The sequence below is a fragment of the Pogona vitticeps genome, chromosome 3 (genome assembly GCF_051106095.1).
Source record: "Pogona vitticeps strain Pit_001003342236 chromosome 3, PviZW2.1, whole genome shotgun sequence".
Taxonomy (NCBI): domain Eukaryota; kingdom Metazoa; phylum Chordata; class Lepidosauria; order Squamata; family Agamidae; genus Pogona; species Pogona vitticeps.
The window spans coordinates 91,082,163-91,099,775 of NC_135785.1; the positions used below are offsets into that span (position 1 = coordinate 91,082,163).

A 17,613-nucleotide genomic window follows, 5' to 3' on the forward strand; every position below is an offset into this window, starting at 1 on the left:
GTACACCTCTGCTCTTAAAAGATTTTTCACCATGTTTCTATGCCATTGACCACATGCTGTGGCTGACCTGGCTGTAGGACCTGATAGATGGCTGTGGAATTCATCCTTGATAGAGTCATCACAAAGGGCGGCCTTGAATCAGATTATCCATGGTTATCTATCCTATAATCTGAAGTTTCTTTTGCTTTTACATATGGTGACAAACAAGTGAGAGGATGGTAGCGGTGGAATATTACTGCTGCTGTTTTATTATTTACTGTTTTGTGTATGTGGAGAAACACCACTTAAGGGCTTTTTTAACAGGTTAGGTATGGAACATGATGGCCAAGGCAACCGGTGTGCTGATGAAACCAGCATGGGGAGCATTATGGCACCACTGGTCCAAGCTGCATTCCATCGCTACCACTGGTCCCGATGTAGCAAGCAAGAATTGAACCGTTACATACAGTGAGTCTACTTGATTTTATTTTTTAAAAAGGGGGATTTTAAGGCTGGGAGAAATATAACATGACTTTTTTTCCCCTCTGATGCTGCAGCTCTTACGATTGCCTCTTAGATGATCCCTTTGAGCACAACTGGCCCAAACTGCCAGAGCTGCCAGGAATCAATTACTCCATGGATGAGCAATGTCGATTTGACTTTGGTGTGGGCTACAAAACATGCACAGCTGTGAGTATAGAAACTCTGTTGGTAGGGTCCACGTTCTTTCTTTTGCCTGTTTTTAGTGCAAAGATATTTCCCTTAGGGCTGATTCACGCTATTGGGTTGCATCCATCAGTGATTTTTCTCTTAGCAAATAGCACTTCCCTTCACAGACACCAAAGCTTCTAATTTTCCCCTCCTGCAGCCTTGGATTTTGTACTTCATTCTGTTAAAAGGAATTAGGGTTAGAATGCCTATTCCCTAGGTGTATGGGGGGGGGCAGGCTACCTCTGGAAAATATCCATAAACTTCATCTTGTCCCACATCATGCTGCCATACTGCTGACTCAGGCTAGTTACAGAGAGCATGTGGTTTTGTTGTTATAATAGCTTCACTGGCTACTGGTTTGTTTCTGGATACAATTTGAAGCGTTGGTGATGGCTCAGAAGATTCTATACAACTTGAGACAAGGCTGTTTGAAACTTATTTCCTTTATATGAACCTGTTTGGGTTTTAAGATCTACAGGGGTGGCCCATCATTCAGTGTTGCCTCAGTCAGTTGCACCTTTGGTGGGATAATGAGAAAAGGCGAGTCTCTGGCTCTAAAAATGCATACCAAACAAAGATGTGTTGATTCTTTCCTCTGTTCTCTGTATGTGATCTGTGTGAGGTCTGCCCAAAGCCATAGTTTGGGACCTTCTGGATTGGGTTTTGGTGCTAGCCCAGCCCCTCGTCCTTGCAACACACATGCAAGTAGCTGTCTCAGATTTGCTTCATCCACCCTAGTGGCAGCACATATCAAAATTTTTACTAATACCAAGTATTAGCCATTTTATTTTATTTTACTTTGACTAATATTTATAGCCATTTTAATGCTTGTTCTGTCTTGTTTTATGTTTTATTTGAGAACTTTGGAATACCATGAGAGCTCTTGATGCCAAACATATTGATCTTGATCCCAGTCATTATCTAGATATTGTTGCGACTACTCTCTTGTCTCTACATCAATGCCATTAAACAGACTAAAGTCAATGTTGATGTTCAGTTAGTTATTTTCCAGGATATGTCTTTAGTATTGGCATTTCGCATGGTGTCATCATTCAACCTCCAGCTATCACTGTTCTTGACCTCATCTATGAGCAGAATTAGAGCCTCTTCTGTGTATGACTGCTACCTTTTCAGTACCATCAACACCTCCATCTCACCATTCCACCTCCTCTGTGACCTTACCTACTTTCAGAGAACACATTTTCCTATTTGTGCAACAGTATTGTTGATAGCATCCTCATACAGATTCAGCAATGCAAACCTCTGCTCCATATATTTATAACTGCAGTGGCTCCATTAGCTCCTGCCTCAGTCACATTTCCATCACCATTGCACGAAACAATTTATATGAGACGATGAGAAAATTCCAGTGAATCTGAAGTATCATGCCACACATCATCTGACTATGACTCTAGTATTGCAGCTTCATTCATGCATATTGAGTCCTCCTCATCAGATCTTCTGGCCAAAGACCAAGAAACATTCTATTTTCAAGTTTTTTTGGGGGCCCATTATATCCATCATCACAATATTGCTCTTTTTGAGGCTCTATATGCATCCACTAAATTCCCTTCTGAAGATGCTGGCCACAGAGACTGGTGAAACGTTAGGAAGAACAACATTCAAAACACAGCCAAGAGCCCGAAAAACCCACAACAGCCATTAGATCCTGGCCGTGAAATCCTTTGCGAATACACACTCGGTAGTCTAAGCATATGTATGATATATGATGCACAGAGTCCATGGCAAATTAAACAGGTTGCTTATTTGTTATGATTATTCTTCAAGTGGTCATCTGTGTATTCACATGACCCACCTTTCCTCCCCGCTTGCACATGAGGTTGAGGAAATGATTGTCAAGAACCTGGTCCACAGCCAAGACTTCTTCTGTCCACGAGGTTCCTAGCTATTGCAGGTACAGGTTCCATAGATATGAATGTACAGGTCACGATTAGAAGAAGAAACATGTAATTTGACAGGCCCAAATCACCATAATTATAAGTTGATTATTCAAAGATTTGAATGTGCATTGCTCGCCAGCAATAAGCAAAATTTTTGAAGGTAAATATGTCATGTCAGATAGCAATCTGAAGAGCACCAGCCAGGATATGTTTTTCATTTAAGAGACACTTCTTTGGTGCTTAATATTTCAAACTGAACCCAATGTTGGTCTGAAAAAGAGTAGATACATTGAGGTGTGTAGTGCTTGAGAGTCATTACTTGTTCAGGTCACACTAGCTTCAATAGATCTATTCTTGTGACATTAACATTGGAATTAGCACATACAGCCCTTTAAAGGGGGTGTTTATAAATACAGTGATATGGGATTTTTGAGTGACAGTCACATAGGTAGAAGTGCTAGTATGAGTGACCTGCCATCTTAAATTTGCAGATGGATTCTCTTATTTGTATGTGTTGTTTTTCTTTTTTGCAGTTCAGGACTTTTGACCCTTGTAAGCAGCTGTGGTGTAGCCATCCGGACAACCCTTATTTTTGTAAAACAAAGAAAGGACCGCCGTTAGATGGAACTGAGTGTGCTTCAGGCAAGGTACCTATGCTGTTGAATAGAATATGGTCTGTTTTATTTTTATTGGGAAATTGGCATGTTTCACCCAGAGTCCAAATACTTTTGCACATACATGTGAGTGTACAGACACACTGCGCCATGCTATATAAATATTTATTGGCTAATATGTGCCTGTTATAGCTGGTTGGATAGCTCAGTGATTTAAGTTGGGAGTTTGATTCCCCACTGTGCCTCCTGTGAGAAGAGCCAGCCTGTGTGGCCTTAGGTGTGCTGCATAGCCCAAGAGACCTACCCTTGCAGAAGGGAATGGTAAATCACTTCTGAGTGTTGTGCCTGTTACGGAAAGTTTTGTCTGTAACCTTTTATTATCTTACAACATTCACAAGCCTTGTGCATGGACATATTCTGCCCCATTTCCTGTGGTGGAGACTTGAGACTCCTCCTGCACTTTGGAGAACAACTTTTAAAAAATGATTACAAAAAAAAGTATTTACGGACAATTGTCAATTGCAGCTACTCACATAGCCTCCAGGGTGATGGCTAGCTGTAGACCCACGCCTCCTCACAGAATCCTTGCCCAGCATGGCTACAATTGATTGGATCATGAACATTATTAATTCATCACTGAGGGAGGGAATGCTTCCCTCCTGCTTAAAATAAGCCATCATCCAACCAATCATCAAACAACCCCCAGTTAGCGTCAGACAACTTTAACAATTTCGGTCAGATTGCTAACATAGCATTCCTGGGCAAGGTGATTGAGAGGGTGGTGGCCAATCAGCTGCAGTCATACCTGGAGGAGCAAGATTGCTTTGACCCATTCCAGTCTCCATTCAGGCCACAATGGGGTAGTGAGACAACATTGGTCACGCTGCAGGATGACCTTTTAAGGGAAGCTGACAGAGGCAGATGCACCCTGTTGGTATTCCTGAAGCTCTCAGCGGCTTTTGATACTGTTGACCACAGTATACTCCTGGACAGGCTCTCTGTGGTTGGGATTGGGAGCATAGCATTGAGCTGGCTCCGATCCTTCCTTGAGGACCATGTTAAGAGAGTTCAGCTAGGGATTGGCACTATCCCCAATGTGGTTTAATATCTATGTTAAGCTGTTGGGGAAGGTCATCAGGAGTTTTGGAGTAAGGTGTCATCAGTAAGCTGGTGACATGCAACTCTTATCTCTCCGTTACCACCTCTACAGTAGATGCCGTCTGGATGCTGGGACATTGCCTGGTTGCAGTACTGGAATGGACCAAGGCTAACAGGCTCAAACTAAACCTGGACAAAGCAGAGATAGGTTAGGAGAGATGGTCCCTAGGCTGAACAGTAGTGCTCTCCAGTTTAGAGACCACGTGCATAATTTGGGCTTTCTTCTGGACCTGGCCCCTTCTTGCGAGTCCCAGATTGCGGCTGTGTCCAGATCAGCCTTTAACTTGCTTAGGCTAATTGCCCAACTTCACCCCTACCTAGACGAGGACTCCCCCAGGACTTTGGTGAAGGCCCTGGTTGTCTCCTGGATTGACTACTGCAATGCCCTCTACGTGGGGCTCCCCTTGAACCTAATCCGAAGACTTCAGTGGGTCCAGAATGCGACAGTCAGATGGGTGGTTAGTGCAAGTACAATGGTGCCTCGCTTAGCGGTTGCACCGTTGAGTGATGAAATTGCTTAGCGATGGGGTTTTGGCCATCTCAAGAGCGATCCCTTAGTGATGGTCCTTATGGGGAAATTCGCTTTGTGATGATCGCGGGGAAGCGATCATCGCAAAGCCACCATTTTCGGCCAGCTGATCGGCGGTTTCAAAATGGCCACCGGGTAAACAAAATGGCCGCCCGCTGTGTTGCCTCGCTTTAGAGGCACCGAAAATGGCCGCCCCATGGAGGATCTTCGCATAAGGTTAGTTTTGAAGCCCATAGGAACGCATTAAATGTGTTTTAATGCGTTTCTATGGGCTTTTAAAAATCGCTTAGCGATTAAATCGCTTAGCAACGTTTTTCCTGGAACGGATTAACGTCGCTAAGCGAGGCACCACTGTAAATTTGACCACATCACTCCAGTTCTGGCTCACCTCCACTGGTTGCTCGTGGTATCCCGGATCAGGTTCAAGGTTTAGGCACTCGCATACAAAGCCCTCCATGGTTTAGGCCCATGTTACTTGTCAGAGTATCTCTCTTTAATGTCATCTGTCCAACCCACAAGATAATCCCAGTTGAGGCTCCTCTGAGTGACCACCCCGAGGGAGGCCCATAAATCCTTTACAAGAGGTAGGGTCTTCTTTGCAGTGGCTCCAACCTTATGGAACCAGTTTCTGGAGGAGCTCTGCCTAGCCCCCTGTGGACTTTTAGGAAGCAGTTAAAGACATTGCTTTTCAGGGAGGCTTTCCCCACCGACCTCAGCTGACCACCTTCCTCCCCTCCTCTTCTTCCCTCTCCTCTTTTTCTCCATTCACTCTGTGATTAGTTGGTGCCATCTTTTTAAAAGGGTTTTTAGGATTATTGTTATCAATTTTAATATTTCTCTTTTCATTTTTGTTTTGCTGTTTTATGAATTGTAACCTGCCCAGACTAGTGCTGTGATACTAATGGGAGTGGGATACAAATTGAACAAATAAATAATATTATTAAATATTCAATATTGATTTGCCAAGATTCCTCCGTACTTCACGGTGAGAACTTCTACTACATTGCACCTAATTTTTAGTTATTGACTTCACTTTTACTTCAGCACCAAATACCTCTCTTCTCCTATGCTTAAAAGGCTATGCCACTAGATCTTGTGCAACTATGGTTTCTATCCCATCTTATCCATATCTAAGAAGAAAAAATAACCCCAGAATCATAGCAGCAGGTGTTTTCTCAAGTGCTGCATGGTTTGGTGCTATAATATATAGGTAATATAATCATTCAGCAGCAGCCCTCATTGCCATTTTTTTCCACAGTCTACATGCAATGTTTGATTTATCTTAAGGTCTAAAAGGCTGGAGACAGGAATACCCAAGGGCAGGAGTAAAGAATTGTTGATCTCTAGACATTTTGACAGTGATCCCCAAATTTGGTGTGGGTGGGGTTCACTTCTCAGAAGCCTGTTCTGGCTGTTGGGAGCTGTAGGCAAACAACATATAGGACCCAAATTTAGAGGGTCATTTGAAGAGGAATCCTAGGGAGTGCTTGCCACTGCTTGTACCACTGCTATCTGGTACTGGGCTGTTATCAGAAGATGATCTTTCAGTTCCCTTGTCCTTAATAAGGGCTCACTAAAAGTGTTCTGGGAAGTCCTTCAGCATCTAGGATTAGCAAACATTTTTCTGCCGGATCATCACTTAGGGGGTTCCCCCCCCAAAAAAGTTTTGATTCTGTCCTCTATTGTCAGATGCTGTTTTGAAATGGAGGTGCTTTCAAGCCAGTGTACTTCCTCTTTCATGATTATTTGGTTCTATGTTGTAAGACATCTTTTGTTATAAAAGGGATATATCAATTTAAATTAAACCTAAGTAAATTTAATGCTACTAATCCTGCCACAGCCATTCCTTATGTTGTTATTTGTCACTGTTTGGTTATTATGTTTGTCAATTTGTGGCTATGCTGGTCTTCTTGCACTGGTGTTCCCCACAGCAAAGTACTTATTTCTTTATTAGATCATTAGTTCACTTTTCTTTCAAAAACTCAGAGCCAAGACAGCACATTCAAAGTGTAGAGAACAGTTATGTTTCAGGGCCAAACTATTGTATATGTTACAAAACCTGGCATTAGAAGGAGTTTCTTAAGTGCTAACAATGAGTGATTGTCAGATAGCAGGAGATTTTCTAATTTCCCAGTTTGAAAATTAGCTGCTTCTTCTTCTTCTTCTTCTTCTTCTTCTTCTTCTTCTTCTTCTTCTTCTTCTTCTTCTTCTTCTTCTTCTTCTTCTTCTTCTAGTTTGTCTTCAGGACATGAGCACATTCTTTGTTTGCTGTTCTGATTTCTCAGACATGAAAATGATCTTTAACCACCTCTATGGAACATTAATGTGATCCAGCTGTGATAAAGTGCTCTCTACAACATATTGTTGAGTCCTGAGTAGAGGTGTGTCGATTTGTGGTTTTAGACTACTTCAGCTCTCAGAAAAATCCACCAAGCAGCATGGGGAATGCAGATCTGTATACCTCTAGTCCTGAGTAAACACACAGGGAATCCTGATTAGCAGTACAGTGGGGTCTTGACTTGAGAACTTAATCCGTATTGGAAGGCGGTTCTCAAGTCAAAAAGTTCTCAGGTCAAATCTGCATTTCCCGTAGGAATGCATTGAAAACCATTTGATCCGTATCTGCTCTTTTCGGTCCATAGAAACTAATGGGAAGCTGCTATTCCGCCTTCGACCACTAGAGGGGGACATTTTGTTTCTTTTTTTTCTTAGGTCAAGAAAGGTTCAGGGAAGGCAGGGAAAATACAGTCCAGGCAGTTCAGTACCAGGCAGTCCGAAGACTGTCTCCCAATCCACTCTCTAAACGCTGGGAGGAGTGAGGAAGCAGACAGGCACCCTTTTCACTGGCCAACAGTTAACTGAAAGTTCAAATTTTGCACTTTCCCTGCCTCCCACGTGGTTTTTTTTAGTTCTTAACTCAAATCTAAGTATGTAAGTCAAGTCAATATTTTCCTATGAGAGCGGTTCTTAAGTCAAACTGTTCTTAACTCAAGCCGTTCTTAAGTCAAGACCCCACTGTAGTTCTTGGAATGTGTTGTTCACTGCATTTTTAGGAATAAACATTTGTTATGTGAGCTTTGGGTTTACTGTACAGATGGCAGACATAACTTCAGTTTTATTCTGCGCCTGGCCAATCTGTTCTTTCAGTGGTTCCGAGTGAACACTGCAAACATCTCACATCAGTTGTGTGGGGAGGGAAGAATAAGGACAAGGATGGACGTATCAACTTCATTGTAGTTTCAGTTTGTGGCAGAACATAAATTTGGTGCTGCAGAGGTGACTGGCTTTTTTCATGAATACACTGTGTCACCCAGGCCCCCTGAGACCTTTCTCTATTACTTTAAGGTTTCGTGACTTCACAGCCGTCCCTGTCCGACCTGACCAATGAGAGTGGGAGAAACAGATTCCGAACCCAAATTGTAAAGCCGGGGGATTCCGTGGCTGTAGAACTGCTCTCCTCACTAACACTGGACAGTTATGAAGAGGCAGGTGTGTTCAGGTAACCCCTGTTTCTTCTCCTGTTCCAGTGGTGTTTCAAGGGTCACTGCATCTGGAAGACTTCAGAACAACCTTACAGCCAGGATGGCAGCTGGAGTTCCTGGTCCAAATTTGGTTCCTGCTCCAGGACTTGTGGGGGTGGGGTGCGCTCCCGCAGCAGGAACTGCAACAACCCACCGTAAGTTTGGCCTTCTGTGAACGCAGGGTGTTGTTCAGCAAACTGTCCAGTGAGACAGAAGGCACCCCTTTCTTGCTCTAGTGTATAGTCAATAAGGAAGGGTGTGTTGCCAATTCTTAGGCTAAGGAAAATGAGAACAATACATAAATGACAGAATATTGTAGGGAAAGAAGTGGTGTGGTTCTTATACACAATTCAAGGACAAGGAGGGATGGGGTGATACCTCTATTAGAACACAAACATCACAAACAGATGCTAGCTTTACCCCACTACAGGACCACTCTTTTCTCTTCACCTTTATTATCCTGGGTTGTAGTTGTGTGCAATTCAATGTCCTGGCTTAAAAGCAGGACTCTTTATATGTGCTGGGAATACTTCTGGGCACGCACACACACTATAACTAAGACATACTGCAGACGCTTGACCACTGCTCAAAAGGGAGTGGCTAATTAGTTTAAACCAACCTTATTGATGGAGTAGAGCCTTTCTTTAAAGCAGCTCCTACATAGTGGTCTCTTCCTACCATGACCTTCACATACATCACACCCTCCAGAAACCCTTTCTTAGAATTTGGAAATAGCAGGTTGCAGGCAATGTAGCTATTTTGGAAGATTACCTGAGCTAGGTGGAAAACAAAGGTATAACACAGTAATAGTTCAGAAGTTGCAAAGTTAGTTTATGTTAGGGACTTTTCCCCCTCCACTAAGAAATATAATAATAATAATAATAATAATAATAATAATAATAATAATAATAATAATAATAATAATAATAATAATAATAATAATAATAATAATAATAATAATAATAATTCAAAAACACCAGGCACAGTCAAAATTATAAAAATATTGGTATTATATAACAGATACAAGTTTTAACCAAAACCTAAGAATCTGTTATATATCAGCACAGTATCTATGCTGTTCCTAATATTGCCATTTTTTGTAGCTCTGATGGTGTGATTTCTGGGATCTGCAACTGCTTATAGTACTGTGTGAAATTTCTTGATTTTGTTCTCAAAGCCCCAATGATTATGGGGACCAGTGAAGCGTGTTTCTTCCAGAGATGAGATGTTTCAATTGCCAGGTCTCTGTACTTTGTTATTATTTCCAGTTCTTTATTTTCAACTCTGCCATTATTATTATTATTATTATTATTATTATTATTATTATTATTATTATTATAAACTGCATTTTAAGGCATTTTAGAGGCATTCTGAGTGAAAGTCTTCAAGTTTTATGCCTTTTTTTGTCAATCATAAGTGTCTCCCCCTGCCCAAAAAGGAAAGAAAAGAAACAGTTAATAATCTGAGAAGCTACTGATTTCCCCCCAACTTTTATGGTAATGAATTATTGGAGGGGAAATGGAGCCAGCATGTAGCAGTGAGTTACCTAGCAAATCACATTCAGCTTCCTATCCTCTGTCCGCTTCTATATCAGTGGATCCCTTTGGCTGATCAGTGATGGCTTCAAGCTGCTATTCAATGCTTCTCTCTGTTTGTTGCAGGGGGTTGTGGGAACCTTTAAATGTTTCATCATGTACACTCCTTGTAAGTTCATGGACACTCTGTGTAAGCCAGGGATAAGTACTGTATCAGTATCAATAATTTTTTTCTGCATCATAGGGCCACTAGAAGCCATCCGAGGGGCTGATTGGTGGCACCAGAACTATACTTCTACCTGGAAATACAGAACGATGTGCAGAATGTTTGAAATCTTTAATGCATAAATATACAGTATATGATGAGAACTGCAACACACCGTCTGCTTCAGTTGCTGAATGTTGCCACTTTCCACTGCAGGTGGGAGATAGGAAGGGCTTCATAGGTAAAATCTCCATGCAAGGTCCATGCAAATATAGGATGTGATGATGTAGTTAGTTAGAAACTCTTCTTAGCATGTTTGTTTTGCACATAATGTGGACAGATATTCAAATATGTAATCAGCCACAGACAGCCCAAATTAGTGAACTCCAGCAGCTGAGACATCACGAGTCAGTTTTTGGGTGGTGACAGATAAGATGATCGGAAGAAAATGAAGAGTTTAGAGGCAACACTTTGAAAGCTGCCTTCAAGAAGCATGAATATAATGGTATACTAATACCATTTATAATTGGCCTAGAGCAGTGCTTCCCAACCTTTGGTAACCCTTGAACTGCAACTCCCAGAAATCCCGGCCAGCACAGCTGGTGGTGAAAGCTTCTGAGAATTGCAGTCCAAGAACACCTGATTTATCAAAGCTTGGGAACCACTGGCCTAGATCATCATCGTAGCATTGGTTACTTGTTTGATAATGGCAGCGTGCCATTGTATTCATTGTTCTTAGGAGACTCTTCCCAGGTTCTGTCCATAGACCTCTGTATCAATTAGTTGTGTGGGAGTATCTGGTCCTGGCCATCTGGAGGGCCTCAAACCCCTCTTTTCCAAACTTTTGCTGAGGAAAGGCTGCAAGGTCCTGATGGAAAGAAACAAAATGGCTACAACTGAAAAGAATCAAATGGAACACAAATACAGTTCTGGTTTGCAGCTGATCATGGAACATGAATGCAGTGTTTTCTAATCACCTTTTCATTCATTTTCCAGCCCAGCCTATGGAGGGCGGCACTGCCCAGGCGCCACATATGAATACCAGGTCTGCAATACGGAAGAGTGTCGGGGTCCCTTTGAGGATTTTCGTGCCCAACAGTGCTCCAAGCGAAACTCATATTATACTCACCAAAACTCTAAACACACTTGGCTTCCCTATGAACACCAAGATGGTATGTTATTGAGACACTACAAAGAAATGATTTTCCAAATGTGTCTGGGGCATAGCTAGCTGATTTTAGTATGTGCCCTCATAGTATATAGCAGTGTGATACTTCATTTGCTGTTGGTTTCTGTCTCTCATCAGCCCTCAACAGCTTGGTCATTGGTCAAGGATGTTGGAAGCTGTAATCTAGTAACATCTGGAGAGCCACCCCTGCCCCTAGGAGAAAGACCCATTCACTCACAGCAACATTTTATCAACATTATTAAATTCAAATACAAACATAGTACAAATGTTTGTGTGAAGAAGAGTTTTATTGAGGACTTTTTTTGGTATCTTTTCCAAAATGACACAAAATGCTATTACAAAATATAATCCCAAATGGTTAAGATACTTCATGGTTGCTAGAATTGCTAAAATATGGTACAAATTTGGTTTATGACATACAGATTTGACCTTCAAATGTCTTAAAATAATTTGGAACAGAAGCCAGGAACCTCTAGTGAGTGAATGAGCATAGGATGAACATTGAAGATGTAATTGCAGCTATTTGATGAGGTTGATTTCATGGGCTGGTCATACAACTGGCATTTGAAGAGCACTTTGCCAAACAGAAGGGCCACTTTTAAGACTCCAGTTCCATGGGCATTAATTCTCAACAGGGTAGTGATGGAGGCAATTTGCTTCTCAATAGAGGCAAGATCCAGCACAGAAGTAAATCAGTACACTGATGATATGGAATATAGAGCATTGAGGTTTCCACTGCTCTGCTGAACTCTGGTACTCCTTTTGGATAGGACTGGACAATGTTGGGCTCTGTATTTATTTACATTTTTTTGTCACGAGAATTCAGGCTATTTACCTGCTTGTCTTTCTCTTCTGTTGTCCTTTTTAAAAAGTTACAACAGCACTGTGCAGAAAAATAGCATACACACTGTAATCAACACTTGAGCACAAAGTACGATGACCCTGTATGATGACCTTTGCCGGGAGAGAGACAGGGGGAGTGTGACCCTGTTGATACTCCTGGACCTCTCAGCAGCTTTCGACACCATCAACCATGGTGTCCTTCTGGATAGGCTGGCTGGGTTGGGAGTTGGGGGCACTGCTTTACAGTGGTTCCGCTCCTTCCTGGCTGACCGTGTCCAGAGGGTGGTGCTGGGGGACAGTTGCTCTGCCCCATGGCAGTTATGTCATGGGGTTCCTCAGGGCTCAATACTGTCCCCCATGCTGTTCAACATCTACATGAAACCACTGGGAGAGGTCATCAGGAAGTTTGGGCTGAGGAGTCAGCAATATGCTGACGATACTCTGCTCTACCTCTCATTTTCCACCAATCCAGGTGAGACAGTTTCTGTGCTGAACTCATGTCTGGACCTGATAATGGACTGGATGAGGGTTAATAAATTGAAACTCAATCCTGACAAGACGGAAGTGCTGTTAGTGGGTGCTTCACCGGACAGGCTGGAAGGCCATTTCCCTGCCCTGAATGGGGTTACACTCCCCCTAAGGGACAGGGTCCGCAGCTTGGGGGTGCTCCTGGACCCCAGTCTAACACTGGAAGCCCAGGTGGACTCGGTGGCCAGGGGCGCCTTCCTTCAGCTGCAGAAATTATACCAGCTACGGCCCTACCTGGACGAGCGGAGTCTCATGACAGTTACACATATACTGGTAACATCCCGCATAGATTACTGCAATGCGCTTTACGTGGGGCTGCCTTTGAAGACGTTCCAGCGATTGCAACTGGTGCAGAATCGAACTGCGCGGCTGGTGAGTGGTGCGGCCGCCAGGGAACAGATCAAGCCGATTCTGTATAAGGTACATTGGCTACCAGTTGATGCCCGGGCCCAATTCAAAGTGCTTGTTTTGACATATAAAGCCCTAAATGGCTTGGGCCCTGGACACCTGAAGGACCGCCTCCTTCCATATGAACCTACCTGGCAGTTAAGATCTAGCCAGGGGGCCCTTTTGAAAGAGCCATCCCTTAAGGAGGTAAGAGGGACAGCTTGTAGACAAAGGGCCTTTTTGGCAGCTGCCCCCAGACTATGGAATGCCCTCCTGACTGAGATATGTCTGGCACTGACACTGATGACATTTCGGCACCAGGTCAAAACCTTCCTGTTCCAGAAGGCTTTTAATTGAAATAACATCAACCGTGGGTCCTGATGATGGCAATTTTATATATATTTTAATTGTATTTTAATTGTTCTGAATTTTTATTGTATTTTAAATGTTCTAAGCCGCCCAGAGACTTTTGGGTAGTGTGGGTGGCATATAAATTAAATGAATGAATGAATGAATGAATGAATGAATGAATGAATGAATGAATGAATAAATAAATAAATAAATAAATAAATAAATAAATAAATAAATAAATAAATAAAGTGGGGCAGTGTCTTTTAGCTGCACTCCTGATAGCATGCATTCCTGTTCCTCTCATATTTAGGAGAGGCTCTGGGGATATAATTTTCTGTTCATGGACCTCCTACATCTAAATGAATGCTTTGAGATGGGATTGACATGGCATGCACATAGCTTGCAAACATTTGCAGTAATGCTGATGTGTGAACATTAAATCATTAAAAGATGGTTTTAATCTTGACGTATTAAGTTTAAGTCAATTTGTTTTCTCTCACACACACACTGGGTGTCATCTCAATTGCTGAGGCTGGCTACCATTCATGACATAACTCCACCTATTTCTCACTGTGTAGATTAATCCAGCCAGCCTCTGATGTTACTTATGCAAGAAATCCACCTTCTGTTTTTTTCCATGTTTACCCTCTATCTTTCTTTCAACACTGCAATGTATTGTATTTGTCACGATGAGTTTTTAGAGCCCGTGTTTCTTAATTAAAGTCAATTTATTAGATTCAAAAATATTTAATATCATGTAGAATGAATTAGGCTAATCAATTCTTTTCAGGTTCTCTGCATGTGACATCAGAGGTCTAGCTAAGGTGGTGGAGGTCCACTCCTAACTCATACGCTGATTTCAGCGTATAACAGATCTGTTTGTTTTTTAAAAACTTCTGTTTAAGTTACTGAACACTTATGGAATAGGAACTCATTTAACTGACTTTTTTAATTAAGCATCTTTGTGTGTGTTTACATAATTATTCTTCAATGACTGAAGTTTTCCAGTCATTGGAGTCAACAGTGATTATTTTGTTTAAGATGGGGAGGTACTGATAGAAGGTTGAGACTACTCTGGAACCTCATAAAGGCATTCTTAACAACCATGAACTCTAGAAACCCAAACATTGAACAAAAAGCTTTGACTCCCATAAACCTAAATTAGAAAATGCTGAGTGCCATTTTTGTCTCAATGCACATAGTATGGAATTTTTCTGTCTGTTTGTTTTATTGCAGATGCTCAGAAGTGTGAGCTGATTTGCCAGTCTGAGGAAACTGGGGATGTGGTATTTATGAATCAGGTTGTTCATGATGGCACCAGATGCAGCTATAGAGACCTGTACAGTGTCTGTGTGAGAGGGGAGTGTGTGGTATGTAGTCGAACCTCTAGGTTCATCCATTTTCACTCTATACTTTTTTGGGTCCAAAAGAAAGAAAGTAGGTAGAGGATATTTGTAACAGTGTTAGTTGAAGTTTTTTTTTTTTTTTTTTTTTTGGTAGATGCCTGTGAAATTTTCTTTTTTAAAAATAGGGCTATGCTAAATATTTTAGCAACTGTTTTCAAAATAGTACATTCAAGGCAGCAAAACAGACTGTAGAAAATGTTATATAAATTTTGTCATTCTTTGGTTCTTCTGGTAGTGGCTGCCTTTTTGGTACCATTTTTTAATTCCTTCGTTACCCTCATAGTCCTCAGCTTCATTTATCTACACTTTTATTGAATCCTATTGTTTGTAGTAACCCCTACAATTTTGTTTGAATAATCATCAAAAGATCGTGTGAGTTACTGTGACCAATGAGCTAAACAGAAGCCTAGGCAAATGAGACTGAGAAGCCTAGTTTAAAGTTCCTTTCAAAGTGTTGCTCTTTCGAAGGAAAAGGGATATGACAGCTTAGCCAGACTATCTCAGGGGAGGCTGTAGAGGCAGGAAGAAGGGAACTCTCCCCCACTTCTTCCCTTAGTGTATGTTTGAATTGTGCTTGTGTGTGTGTGTGTGTGTGTGTGTTTGTGTGTATGTGCAGTGGTGCCTCACATCATGACGTTAATTCATTCCAGCGAAATCACTGTAGAACGAAAATGTCGTGATGCGATTTTAAAAAGCCCATAGAAACGCATTAAAACCAGATTAATGCATTCCTAGGGGCTTCAAACTCATAGTCCAGCGAAGATCCTCCATAGTGCGGCCATTTTCGCTGCCTGTGCAGCGAGAAATACGTGCGAAAACACAGCGGGTGGCCATTTTGTTTACCCAGCGGCCATTTTGAAACCGCCAATCAGCTGTTAAAAAATCATCGCTTTGCGATGATCGGTTCCCGAAGCAGGGAACCAATCGTTGCAAAGCGAAATTCCCCCATAGGGAACATCATTTTGCAATCGCAAAAACGATCGCAAAAAGTTCGTCGTGATCCAATTTTGTCGTCAAACAGAGCGTCCGTCTTGCGGGGCACCACTGTGTGTGTGTGTGTGTGTGTGTGTGTGTGTGTGTGTGTGTGTGTGTGTGTGTGTGTGTGTATTTGTGTACACACACACACACGTATATGTATTTGTATGTGTGTATAGTTTACGTTGCTCATGTAGTTGCTCATATAGTTGCAGGTTTCTCCTGTGGTTTTGTAGACAGTGTGCTTCGAACTGAGTGACCACAAAATTTCATTATTTCTTGTTCATTCTCACAATTTTATGAAGGAAGTTTTTTCTTGCCATTTTGCAGATAGAGGGGAAAAGATCTCTATGAGAATTTTTTTGCTGATGGCCACCCAAAGAGTTTGTGACTGACTGACTGAATGAGTTGATCCTCACTCTCTCAAACCCCATACTCCAAGCCACTCAACCAAACTGGCTTTTTGTCTGTGGCTGCAATTTGTATGCACCACACACAGAGCTGCAATTATGGTGTAGCAATATATCTTCTAGCTTAGTTCATTATTTATAGCCAGCCATTTAGTAACCAGAACTGAAGTCACCAGATGAAAAGTGGACATTGGGTAATTTCTGTTGCTTCCTGGATAATAGGAAGATTGCGGATTTATTTGTTTTTGTGTGTGATAATCCAATTCAGTTTGGATACCACTGTCTTCACCTCAATAATATCCTTAATACACTTGGATACAAACTTAGATGACAACGTAGAACAGCACAGAGTGATGATTTTATGATAGTCACACTGGTACATAATTATTTTGTCTTGTCATAGTGCTGTGAATAAGCAGTACTTTAAGACAGAGAGTGCCAGTTTCTTAATTCTTAGGGTTCAGTAAACCAGTGAATTTAAGAAGAGTTTCAGAGAACCTCAAGACCTTGTCAAAGGCTTCAGAGTGTGATAACTAGTGGAAGACAATCTTGTCTAAAAGGCATCCTTAGTCCATTCCCTAAGCACCAGTATTCCTATAACATATGCATATGTAGAAGAACATGGAGGGCATTGAGTGTTGGGGTACATGCCAGGCATATAAATGGGGTCCACAGAGAAACAGAGGGACTTTTTCAGTAGATGAGTCAATGTGTGAGCCATTTCCAAAAGGAGAACTAGAGAACCACAAAACCAGCCTTCTGCAGCAAGGCATTGTTAAAATGTGTGACTATAACACCCATCATCCTCAGCTAGCTTGGCCATTAGGGTTATACAACCTTCCCATGTAATGCGGGCAAGGGGCTTTGCGGTGTTTTAACGTTATAACACACACACACACACCCAATTTCTGTGCCCCTCTTCAAATATAATAAACTGGGGTGGGCAACTACTGGGGATTGGGGGCCATTCTTATCATCGATAAAAGGCTAAGCACAAAGGGAGTATGGCCTGAGAAGATGGCCAACACTTAGTAAAGCTTAATATATTTGTTTCCTGCACATTTTGCATTACACAATTTTTTAATCGTAACAGAATAGCTTACTATTAAGAACCCCAAAGGCCCCACTTAGACTTGAGCAACTATTATCAATTTTTAAATCTGATTGTACTGCACAAAATGTCATTGCATCATTTCTTTGCAAAGTCCTCTGACTTCACTCCTGTGTCTTAGCATAGTAAGTTGATCATATCTATGAAAGAGCTGACTCACTCACTCAAAACTCAATGGGTCTGCTGTACTTGGAACTTACTACACTAAGCCACAGAATTGCATTCCCTGAGCCTTAACTGAAGAGTAATTAAAACTGAAT

At 41.8% G+C, this 17,613-nt stretch overlaps 1 protein-coding gene across 2 annotated transcripts in view; it reads left to right on the plus strand.

Moving 5' to 3' along the window:
- The window catches only part of ADAMTS14 (ADAM metallopeptidase with thrombospondin type 1 motif 14), a 124,589-nt gene that overhangs the window by 77,496 nt on the left and 29,480 nt on the right, over positions 1 to 17,613 (plus strand). For both annotated transcript variants that reach the window (XM_020783104.3, XM_072995238.2), the window contains exons 8-13: positions 304 to 447; positions 537 to 669; positions 3,125 to 3,238; positions 8,420 to 8,568; positions 11,150 to 11,325; positions 14,688 to 14,821. In XM_020783104.3, coding sequence (XP_020638763.3) covers positions 304 to 447; positions 537 to 669; positions 3,125 to 3,238; positions 8,420 to 8,568; positions 11,150 to 11,325; positions 14,688 to 14,821 — 850 coding nt within the window. The remainder of the gene's footprint in view (positions 1 to 303; positions 448 to 536; positions 670 to 3,124; positions 3,239 to 8,419; positions 8,569 to 11,149; positions 11,326 to 14,687; positions 14,822 to 17,613) is intronic.